The sequence below is a fragment of the Engraulis encrasicolus genome, chromosome 12, assembly GCF_034702125.1.
Source record: "Engraulis encrasicolus isolate BLACKSEA-1 chromosome 12, IST_EnEncr_1.0, whole genome shotgun sequence".
Taxonomy (NCBI): Eukaryota; Metazoa; Chordata; class Actinopteri; order Clupeiformes; family Engraulidae; genus Engraulis; species Engraulis encrasicolus.
The window spans coordinates 10408339-10420059 of NC_085868.1; the positions used below are offsets into that span (position 1 = coordinate 10408339).

Genomic DNA, 11721 nt, shown 5'->3' on the forward strand with positions numbered 1-11721 from the left:
GCAAAATGTCAATTATCAGTATTTTTTTTCAACTAAATGACCTAGATGTTTACATAGTGTATATATTTAAGTTTCCAAACAAACAAATTGCCAAGCTTAATCTTAAATCATTTGATAAATACTCTAATGAAAGCGAACATTTGCTTAATTATTTTGTCAACAGTGTTATGGACAAATACTATGTCATTTCAAACATATATAAAATACTACAGAGTTGAAACAATATATGTTTGAAAGTGCTTATGTCCCTTAGCAATAATGTTGTCATTAATCTGTGCAACTGATAGAGAAAATGTGATTGTTGAGCTTCATAAGTAGGATTTTATGATTCCCTGTGATACAGACTGACACATTTTTCATTATAAATCCCTGTAACGTCTGATTTGAATTTAGTCACCCTCCTTACACAAGACTTCCTTCTCCAGAGATAATCCCTAGTGTCTGTTCATAGGATTTTTCCAACACATAAGGGATCAATAGCGCAAAAACACTTTCAAAACAGTCAACCGTGTTACTCAACTGTGTTACGGTCAACAGTGAAGGGGAACAAGTCTGCACTTTTTTAGGAGAAAAAACAGAGCAGACAAACCCATCTCCCTAGAACACAAATAATTGTTTTTGTTTGTCTGTCAATATGGAGATAAATTGGCAAAAACATACTCCTCCTCAACTGTCATCAGTGTTGCCAGATTGGGCTGGTTCCCGCCTAATTGGGCTGCTTAGGATGGCCGTGTGCGGGTAAAAATGGCATCTATCAGAAAAACCTGCCCACTTTTTGCCATATAAATCAATAGAATTGGGCCGGTTTCTAGGGCGGATTTTGAACATTTTTTGGGCTGGAAATCATCAGCCTCATCTGGCAACCCTGACTGTCATAGCTAATTGTAACACCATTGACGGTAACACGGTTGACATTTCAGCCATTTTTATGGTGTTGTGCTAACTGAGGACCTCAGAAGTTCCACCACAACACCTTAATCAATTCATGTATCTGTATGCTTAATCGTTTTTTTTCTACATGTGATTTCTAATTCAGATTCTTATGAATATGTTGATAACACAGTTGACAGGCATTTTTCCCGCTATGAGAACATGAAAAAGAATGGATTAAATTATGGAAGGATGGAGCTCAAAATTTACCAAAAAGTCTTCCCATATCCTGCCAAAGAGGTTATGACATCACGTCATGTTATTCGTATGGCCTAAGACCAAACCATTACTGATTTATGGAGGGGGTTTCAGACCGTGACACGGTTAACACAGTTTTCGTGGACACACACAAAATGGCAAATTTCATGTATAATGGAAAGGACAGTGGTCTTTCTGACAGTTTTGTCATATTGTGATGATTACTGTGAATCAACATTTGCAATCGTCTTGGGCAAAACAAGTTTCTTTACATGCAAATATGAAGACTGAATCTGACATTTGGAAAACAGGACGGCATGAAAACGCCCAAAACCAGTATTAAATATTCATTCTTGCTGAGGGAAATAATGCCATGTCTACACTTTCTGTATTATATGAAAGATAAATGTTTTCTAATGTCCAAAACATCATTGGATGCAGTTAATAGTTAGTGGAATTGCCAAATAAAATCCACGGACTTAAAAGTGTAGCCGAATTGGAGAATCACTCATGTACAAAATGAGCATATCTTGTCATTATATTTGTTTGTCATTTTAACTACAGCCATCAGTCTTGTAAGTATCTCCCACACTTTTTATAGTTTTTGTGCCTTTACTTGACAGGACAGTGGAGAGCAGACAGGAAATGAATGGGGGTGAGAGATGTGTAAGGGTTGGGAAATGATACCAGGCTGGATTCAATGGCTAATATGTTAGCGTACTGTACCACAGCACCTTAGTAACCCCAGCATCAGATATTCTGGGTAGTGGGTACATAAGACTTTTTCCTACTGGCTTAGATGTAGTATGTGGGTGTGAGATATAATGCCACACCTGATTTGATTCTGTGTGTGGGCTGCTGGTCCACCTCAATAATGCTGGTGGAAACCACAGCTCTCTGTGGAGAAGAGAAGAGAAGAGAAGAGAAGAGAAGAGAAGAGAAGAGAAGAGAAGAGAAGAGAAGAGAAGAGAAGAGAAAGTGATGTTAGACCTTCAACTTACAGTGAATACCTGCTCCTGAAAGCTGTCTTCTGATGTTTTAGGACAGTGATGAAGTTCAATCTATAGTAATACTTAGAAATACTAATACTAAATACATACTATTACAAGTTGTACATAATTAATGACTGTGTTATTCTTTAAAAATAAATAAATTCAGTGTGGACATACATATATCCCCCCCCCTTACCGTATCTACAGCCGTGTTTGCCCAGTCACGTCTCCTTTGCGCTGCAGTGTTGTCTGTCGCCCGGGAAACCGTGGGCCTGTCCGGAGTTTCCTTGGCTGCAGGCTTCTGTGCTGCTGTTGCTACCGGCGATGGATTGGTCCCCAGCTTCGATGGCGTTGAGCCTGCTATTGAGTTGGCATGCCGTAGGGTTAAGGGCCGGAGGTGCACAGGTCGTGCAGAGTAGGGTGGCGGTGGTGGTAGCTCTGTTGGCGCAAGAGGCGGTTGGTTCGGGAGTGGGGCTTGCTGTGGGGCCTTGGCTTTGTCTCGAAGAGACGTCCTCATAGTGGGCTCAGATTTCAGGCCCTCGGCTGAACCCAGCGAAGAGGTGGACAATCTGTCTGCAGAATGACAAAGCAAGTTAATTTTATTACTGAGATCACACCCCAGCACTCACAAACTAGAACATTAATCCAGAAGTCTCTTAAGTGGAACTGCATTTTACTACTGTACAGTATTCTCACAGGGTCAGTGTACAAGCACATTCTTAAGAAGAAAAGCCTATTACAGATCATGCATACATGTAGGCCTAGGCCCTCTAAGATGACAACATCGTACTCTTCTTTGGCTACCATTTCCCTCAGTAAGGAGGGATACAATATACAGCATGATATAATGAAAAACACTATATTTTATTGGATAACACTCATATAGAAATTCATATAGAACATACTCTGTTGTCTAGACGTAGCTGATGTTTCTTTGCTCCTGATATTTTCCGAACCAGAGGGCATGGTGGTGGAGTTGAGTATAATGTCTGATTTCAGGGAGGAGTGCTTCCTTATAGCAAAGGACTTATTTGTGGTTTCTGTTCTCAGAGTCGTTGAGCTGTTCCTATCTGCAGAAGATGGAAGAGCGCCTATGTGTGGGCCTGGCACATCCACAGACGCAGCGGTCTTGTTGCCGGCCTCCAAACTGTTACGCTTGTTATTCCGGACCTCAGACTGGGCTGTCTCAGAGCGGTACTTCAGAGACAGCGACGTGGTGCGCAATTTCACTCCAAAAGCATTCGTTTTCTCCTCCCTTTCAGCCGTCTTGCCCTGGAGTTCTGGGCCTTTGGCTCGTCTGACATGGTTGTTTGTCTTCTCCTCCACTGTCTTGGTGGTGGTGGTGGTGGTGACAGAGCTATTTGGCACAGTCTCTCTTCGCACAATGCTTCTCTTTTCTGGAGCGAGCTGGTGTTTCTGTGGAAGCTCTTTGGGTTTATCCTCCGATTGGTTGCTGGGTTTCCCTGGTGTGTGTTTGCTGTTATTCAAAGGGGCTATAGCTGTGTGTTCTGGTTTCCTAACTTCCTCTGAGCACGTTTCATTCCATTCCCCGCTACTGACAATTCTGGAACGACGCTGGGCTGAAGATACTGAAAACTGGTAAGACCCAGAGTTCGGTCTGGAGCTTGGCCTCGATCTGTCACCATTTGTTGACATTTGATTCTCCTGACCAGCAGGTGGCACTCTCGCTCTCCTGAGAACCACTTCAGGAATTTCTCTCTCTGTCTTAGTACCAGAGGCCTCTGGTGTTCTCTTCAGCGATCCAGCCCGTGAAGGTTCTGGTATGGGTGTCCTATCATTTAGACCAGTCACAGGCTGATATTTAATTTGAGTGTCTGCGAGACGAACAGGTGGTGTGCTTTTATCACCGAGAAGGCTTTTCCTTCTCTCTTCAGAGGAAGTACTCTTCTCTCCTACATCCTGTGTGGTGGGCCTGTGTTCATACATCGGCTCATCTACACTCTGTTCATTCTCCGCTGGAGGTGCTTCAGATTCCAGCTTTTGAAGAATGATATTAGGAAGAGGTTCTTCTGCAGTGATGGGAACCTGTTTATGCGCTTCTGTCAGATTCCCAGATTTCTCCTGACAAATGTCCTGCTGCTCTTTTCCAGAAGATTCAACATCAACAGACTGTTCTTCAGAACACTCCATATCTACAGACTGTTCCATTGGGAATTCCTCATCCACAGACTCTTCTACAGAACATTGCATGTCCACAGACTGTTCCAAAGTTTCTGCAGCAGGATCAGTGAGCACGGACTGAGGCACAGGAGATTCAGCCACGTCGCAGGGCTCATACTGTTGCAGGTCGTCCGGCATGGGCTGAAGGTAAAGAGGGTTGGACGTGACCTGTTTCTCTGACTCTGTCTGCTCTGGTTCTTCATCCTCACTGATGATAAGAGCAGACCCTGATCTGGGGAGAGGATCTTCTGGGCTGGGTATGAACACCTGGTCCTCCTCCTGTAGCTCTAGATCGAGGGATCTCCTTTGCTTTTGCTTTTCATCCGCCTGGAGGTCGAGGAAAAGCTGCCTTTCCCTTTCAGCTGTCACAACTTGAGCAGAGTGGGAACGGAAGCGAGGTGTCTCCTCCTGAGGGTTGGCAGTTCTGTCCACCTTGTCCTCCTCCCCTTCTGACAGGATCAGGTCATGCATGCTCTCAGAGCGAGGCCTCTGTACACTCTGGTTCCCCCGCAAAATAAGGAAAAGAGAGAGAAGAAAATGATTAGCTTTCTTTACATGTCAAAGAGTTCATACGCGGGTGAAGTTGAACATAAAATAGCCGTGTGCCTGCACCCGCTAGCATATGTAACACATTATGTAATAAGCAAATATGAGCTATGTAATAAGTAAATATACCTTCACATCTGCCTCTCTTTGTTAGATGTGGATACAGTAAATCCACTAATATAGGACTCCTATATCTCAGTTTGGACAGCAGCCACAGTACTGTGTCATAATGTTGTGTTAGGAGTGTGAAGACATTTGGTAATATTAATATCTTAAGTCAATATGAACACTTCCAAAGCTTTCTCCTAATCATTCTCCTTTGAGTTTTGAATATGGCAAATAGAGTAGAGAACAGTGAAGTGGAATAGAGAGCGGAGCAGAGCACAAACACGATACAGTAAGATACCGCTACCTTTGTGCAGATAAAACACACAACTCAGAGAAACGCAAACTGGTTAGCTCCACAACAGAAAGATTTGATGTTCAGAAAATGAGAAAAACATAGTAGTGTGTTATGGCTCGATTAGTCTAAGGCCTGATTATGCAAGAATAGGGAGATAACAGATCGAGCCATAACAGTAGCTACATGCCATAATTTAGTCCATTGTTTCTCAAAGTGGGGCGTAAGCCTGGGGGGGCGCGGAGGCATTGCAGGGGGGGTGTCTCGTCAATAAGCCAATACGTTTTAAACCCTCACCAACATTATATTTGTAATCGTCCTGAATTTGAATAGCATAGGATCTGCATTCGACGTCATTCTCTCTTTGAATAATTTCTCTCTCTTCATTCTCTCTATCTCATCAGTCACCTTTTCTTTGATTCTGCACAGCACAACTATCGTAAAATCAGTGTGCGCAAGTACTGCTGTTGCTTTGGGGGGGGGCTAGGAAGCACCCAGACCCTCTGAAGGGGGGAATGAAGGGAAAAGTTTTATAACCACTGATTTATTCTTACCGTAGGCAGCTTCCTGGCTTTGGAGGTGGGCCTCTGGTTGCGGGGCTTGACGGAGACTCTGTGTCGTGCGGCGGAGGTGTCCAGGCAGGAGGTGAACTGAGCCGGGCTACTGAAGTCTGCTGAAGGGGAGGCCGGGCTGCTGGATCTGTGGTGCGAATGGGACCAGGGAGAGATAGGCCTGGATGGAGGCTGAGAGGGGAGACACACAGGCAGAGAGAGAGACAGAGAGACAGACAGACAGACAGACAGACAGACACACACACACACACACAGACAGACACACAGAAAAATAAACAGATCAGACAGACAGACAAACATACAGTACAGACAGACAGAGATTTCATTAATTGATCACAAATTGAGAAACTGAAGTGTAGCAGCAATAACGACACAATGAGGAAAAGACAAGTACAGAAAAGTAACGCGACCAATGAATGTGTAATAAAAAAATGTCGGGTACTTCCTTGAAATGATCAAATACAAGCATATCAATCATGATGGTTTGAAAGATGTTTGGAAAAAAATCTTTGGCAAGACTTTCTTTTTCTTTGCCTTAGCCACCGTTAATTGTTTACTGTAGCAAATGAATGAAACACATAATTTAAAAAAAGATCTCATTGAAATAATAAACTGCCTGGCAAATAATAAACTAGCTAGCTCCACGTATTCCAGCCACCAAGTTTATTATGCAATTGTATCTGATTGCAGTGACGTGTTGCGTACACACTGTTTACAATCCCACAAATACATCACTTGCATGACATTTATTAGTGCAGTGTGAACTTTTACCTGTTCTTCCTCTTCACTGCCTGTCCCAGCCAGGCTGAGACAGCTGTGGTTCCTCTGCAGGTCAGGGAAAACAAAGCACACATGAGAGAGATCAGACCATGCCAGTCCGTCATTTTGAAGCTCATATTACACTACGTTACATTACATTAGCATTTAGCAGACGCCTTTGTTCAAAGCGACTTACAAGGAGCAATTTAATACATATAATATATAACATAATATATATAATATAATATAATATATAAATAATACATGAGAGACACATTCCATTAGAGAAATATATTTAATCCAAACAAAATAGCAGTGTTGTGCTGTAGTTCAACAAAGACGAGACACTAGCCATGTTTACCTTGTAAGAGGAATGGTATCTTGCTGGCTCCTGGAAAGTGAAGTCTGGAGGGCTGTGTGGCAGGCCGTCATCCTCTGAGGTGGCCCCCGAGTCCTCCATGCGCTTACTGGGGAAAGGCACCGGGGGGCGCCGCAGGTGGAAGTTCTGCTGCTGCAGTTTCATCTGGCAAGGTATGGTCACAGTATATGTTTTTCTATTCTTATGAAGCCTTCATTGCATCATGTGTATAATATGGAAAAGGACTTGATCTAGATCACACATTATCTTGATAGTCCTTTCCTACCTTGGACAATACATGTTTACAACACCAATAGTAGAATATATAACTAATTTAAGGCATTAGTGAATGTTTCTTGTTACGTTGAATCGAGTTAGAGTGGATCTCATTATCATTAAGTTGATAAAGAAAAATTAAAGAAAATGAATTTCAACCATTTCTACAATCAACTCTGTGCATGCTACGCACATTTTTAAAAGTACCATATATCCAAACTCAGTGGTGCTTGGTATACACTTGACCATGCAGAGAACCAGATGGCACAGTACCATATTATTCTGACTGACCTGTAGGGCTTTGATCCTGCTGGGGACGTTCTCCTGTGACAGGACCCGTGTGGGCTCCGAGGGCCCCTGAGCCTGGTCAGCCAGGAAGATGCTGTCATGGGACAGCGAGCGGGAGTTTAGAGTGCCTTTGGGGTGGCTGTAGATCAAAACACAACAATGACATTACATTGCATCAGATAACATACTATATAACAGATAAAATAATACATGCCTGGTAAGACATTCAAGAATACTTTACAAAACAGAATGTCGAATCCATAACATACAGTACATTTCATTGCATTACGCATAGCACTTTTATCCAAAGTGACAAAAGGTCACAAATACTGTATGTCCATTAAAGTGTGATGTCTTAAATATTTCCATCTTGATACTGAAATATACATCTCAATTTATATGTTGTGGTATCAAGTAATTTGACCTGTGTGCCATGTGTGTACCATGTGTATGTAAAGTCATGAAGTAAATACATAGCCTATTTATAGCTTTGCTTGGAATAGGAAATAAAGATTTACAACATAAACAAATACAGCTGGTTATACTAGATCGTAAATTAAAAGCAACATGACAAGATGTAAATACATACAGTATCTTATGGGCCTTTCCAAAACCTAGTACGTATCTGTAACCCATAGACTACTCTCTGATGTCACACTCTAAGTCAATATGTTGTGGAAAAATCCTGGAAGTCACGCTCCCCTCGGTAAACAGCCCTGAAATAACCAAGGGGACGTCTCGGAAGACCTACGTCAATACAGGTCACTGTAGGCAAAACAGCATAGTTGTAAGCAACTCTACTGCGTTTGTGCACCTGAATCATTCAAAAGGTTGCCCCTGTTCTGGACCATAACTAAAAAAAAGACTCAAAAGTGAATTGACGTCTTCAAGCAAGAAGGCCAGTTGATGACAGCAAAGCCCTTTTGGGTACTACCATGACCAGGGTAATCTTGACATCCCCTTTTTGGGTTATTTTAAGAATTGCGAAGGTCCTACAATTTCCACTACACATTGACCATATTGACAACCAAACCTTTACCAAAAGATTGCAGTGATTTTGCGTCCAAAACACTGCATAAATTAAAATGCAGTCCTTTGGCCGTATTCTGCAGAATGCCGTTTTATGTGTCCAAACTCAAAACGGGGCATTCCCTGCCCTAATACTAGGTTATAAGGGAAAAAATAAATACTGATATGCTCTTACTGAGAGTCGTCCTCTGAGTCATATCCTCCACGTGCCGCCTCGGGAGCGGTGATGTCACTAGTGGACTGGCTCTGCGTCTTCCCCAGTGCCTCGCCATCCTTCCTCTTCAGCCTCCCGAACAGACGCGTCTTCAGGGCTTTAAATCGGGACTTCTTCCGTCCTGAGGAGCCAAGTGAAGTGACTCAGTTATTAAATACCTATTACTCAATTACAAAGGGAACTTGTAATTAGAAATATTTTTCTACTGCTGGACATAGCCATTACTCAGCATATAGAGTAGTAGAATATCATTTATTGATCCCAGGGGGAAATTAAGGTATCAAGTAGCATAGATATATACATACAGTACAGAAGACATTACACACAACTATTAAACACATCATTACTCAAATGTTAACCATATATATATATGCACACTCTTACATACATTCAGCCCAAGGCAGCTATCTTTCCCTCTCTCTCTCTCTCTCTCTCTCTCTCTCTCTCTCTCTCTCTCTCTCTCTCAGACACACACACACACACACACACACACACACACACACACACACACACACACACACACACACACACACACACACACACACACACACACACACACACACACACACACACACAATTATAAAGTGTACAAAGAAAAAGTGTCCCAGTGATATATATGTGCCTATCGGCGGTTTAGGCCAAAAATGAGAATTACCCTTTAACATTCTACCTCTAACTTGAACTTAACCTTTAACTTTTAAAGTGACATTCCATCATTTTTGAAAATGTCCAGTTAAATAATTGAGCTTTACCGTTCTCCTGTTTTTCCAGTCATTCTCTGAGTCAGGTGATATTAATACAATGTAGTTACTCAACTAGCTGATTTCCAAAGATCGGAATGTCACATTAAAAATGAATGAATGAGCATCTGCACTTTACCAATTTCGTTGTACCTGTACAATGACAATAAAGTTTCATTCATTTCATTCATGAATTCATTCATTAACTTTTACATCTCTTACCACAGGCCCCAAGTAAAACTCCCTGGCAATAGGCACTATGTCTTTTCTTTTAATATCTAAAAAAAAAGAAAATCCTATATTGTACTTCTTGGGCACCAGCAGCGTGAGCAGTGTCAATCCCTCTCTGGCTCCGTCTTCTTTTTCCTCTCCTTCTGTTTATTCCCTTTCTCTGCTGCTTGTCCCCCTTGTGCAGTTCCCCTATACCTATAGGCTAGTTGTCAATGGTAATGGACAAGTCTTAATCTGCTACTTAAAAACCTCTGTAATGTAGCAATAGCAATGTAGTCATTATGTAGCTGAGATTTTTTCAGCTGAGTGAAACGGACAGACCCATCCGCACTAGGAGGCTACTTTGATAAAGTATCTCCTCTAAACTACTAGTCTCTACTCTATCCTTCTGCATACTCCCCATAGTGTGACAGATATCACTGTATAATTGCATGTCTCTGTTGGTTGATAATAACATACATGTCTCCCACAGAGGAAATGACTGGTTGAATCAAGTGGTTAACGAGGACTGCATAATGAACACAAGACAAACTGTGCAAAGGTTGTGCAAGCAAGCCCATAAAGGATTTGCATGTGGTCAAACAAGCCAAGACTGAAGAGAGTGTTCCTAATACTACTCTCACCTGGGACTTCATCCGCACCACGCTCTGGCAATGTTGCGCTTCTGAACATGGCTTTATGTAGAGTTCTGAAAAACAGAAAGATAGCACAAGTAAATAAGTGAAATCTACAGTAGATCACCTCTCACATTGCTGTTTGGCTGACATGGTGAAATAATTATCTTTTTAAAGTGTTAAATACAGTGCAGATTCAGAATTTACCCACTTTATTGCAGACATAATTTACTTATTCTAAAACAAAAAAAATGCAACAACAAAAAAAACTCTGTGAAGCAAAGTTTTAACCTTGGTTGCCATACAATACATACACATGAATAGTATAATGATGTGTGGAAGTACAAAGTACAGTGCCAGAGAACTGGGATACAGTAATTCAGGATGAATTAACCCATTAATAAGTCAGATTTGCAGGCCTACTTCCATAACGATGGTCTGATGTTCGTGTCAATCATAATGCTGCTCTTACCGGAAATTAAATGCAAATTCAAATGGTCACTCTAGTTGGTGCAGTCTTCAGTTACCAGCTCAAGGTATCTTGACTATCATTTCCACATCATGAATCCACAGGCATTTCTTACTCTCTTTATCTATATCTCTGTCGTTCTGCCTGATGAAACCAGGCTGGTAAACTTCTGCACGCCCATCTCTGTCTCTCTCTCTCTCTCTCTCTCTCTCTCTCTCTCTCTCTCTCTCTCTCTCTCTCTCTCTCTCTCTCTCTCTCTCTCTCTCTCTCTCTCTCCTTTGGCAAATGTAGCAGCTGGAGAGTTGCTTGGTTGCCTAGCAGTGCAGTGTCTGGTCTGCAGCAGTCTGTGATGACGCGAGCAAGAGAGTCAGCGAGCATGCGATTTGAGTGACATTAAATAGCAAGTGAATAACGAGGCCGTCTGGGTGCACACACAAATTCTCATCCTGCTCTAAATCCTACTGGACACACACCAGGAAGTAAAAGTCAAGTGAAGCTTAGCGCTCCGAGCTACCATTCTCTCCCCAGGAGACCAAAACAGTACGCAGAGACCTTTCCAAAGGGCAGAGAGGAGGGCACAGAGAAGTATAAAAGGAGAGGCCAGTAGAGTAGAATATACTGTAGTAGAATGCCCAAGATATCTTTAGACGAGAGCTGAGGAAGCAGACTTTTTCATTTTTGCTTTTCAAACATTTATGCCACCTAATTACCCCTAGCCCCAGGGGACAAATAAATCCAACTTGACTTGACTTCAGAAGGGGGGAAAAGCCTTTGTCCACCCCACTCAACCCATGAGGGAAAGGAGAATGTTTCAAATACAAAGAATTATGTACTTCAGGCAGATACACAAAGGCGAGTGGCCTAGAGGAAACGTTGCCCCCATTTTCATGTCAATCCTGGCAGCCATTATTTGTAGCTAGGTAC

General features: G+C 42.2%; 1 protein-coding gene across 1 annotated transcript in view; it reads right to left on the reverse strand.

Annotated features, from left to right (window-relative positions):
- Positions 1-11721, reverse strand: part of LOC134460057 (CRACD-like protein) — a 29060-nt gene that overhangs the window by 917 nt on the left and 16422 nt on the right. Inside the window, exons 2-10 of the mRNA XM_063212535.1 lie at positions 10338-10402; positions 8705-8864; positions 7504-7639; positions 6940-7101; positions 6591-6644; positions 5802-5990; positions 3026-4799; positions 2317-2693; positions 1962-2025 (exon numbers count right to left, since the gene is read on the reverse strand). Of these exons, the coding sequence (XP_063068605.1) occupies positions 1962-2025; positions 2317-2693; positions 3026-4799; positions 5802-5990; positions 6591-6644; positions 6940-7101; positions 7504-7639; positions 8705-8864; positions 10338-10386 (2965 nt within the window). The 5' untranslated portion in view covers positions 10387-10402. The remainder of the gene's footprint in view (positions 1-1961; positions 2026-2316; positions 2694-3025; positions 4800-5801; positions 5991-6590; positions 6645-6939; positions 7102-7503; positions 7640-8704; positions 8865-10337; positions 10403-11721) is intronic.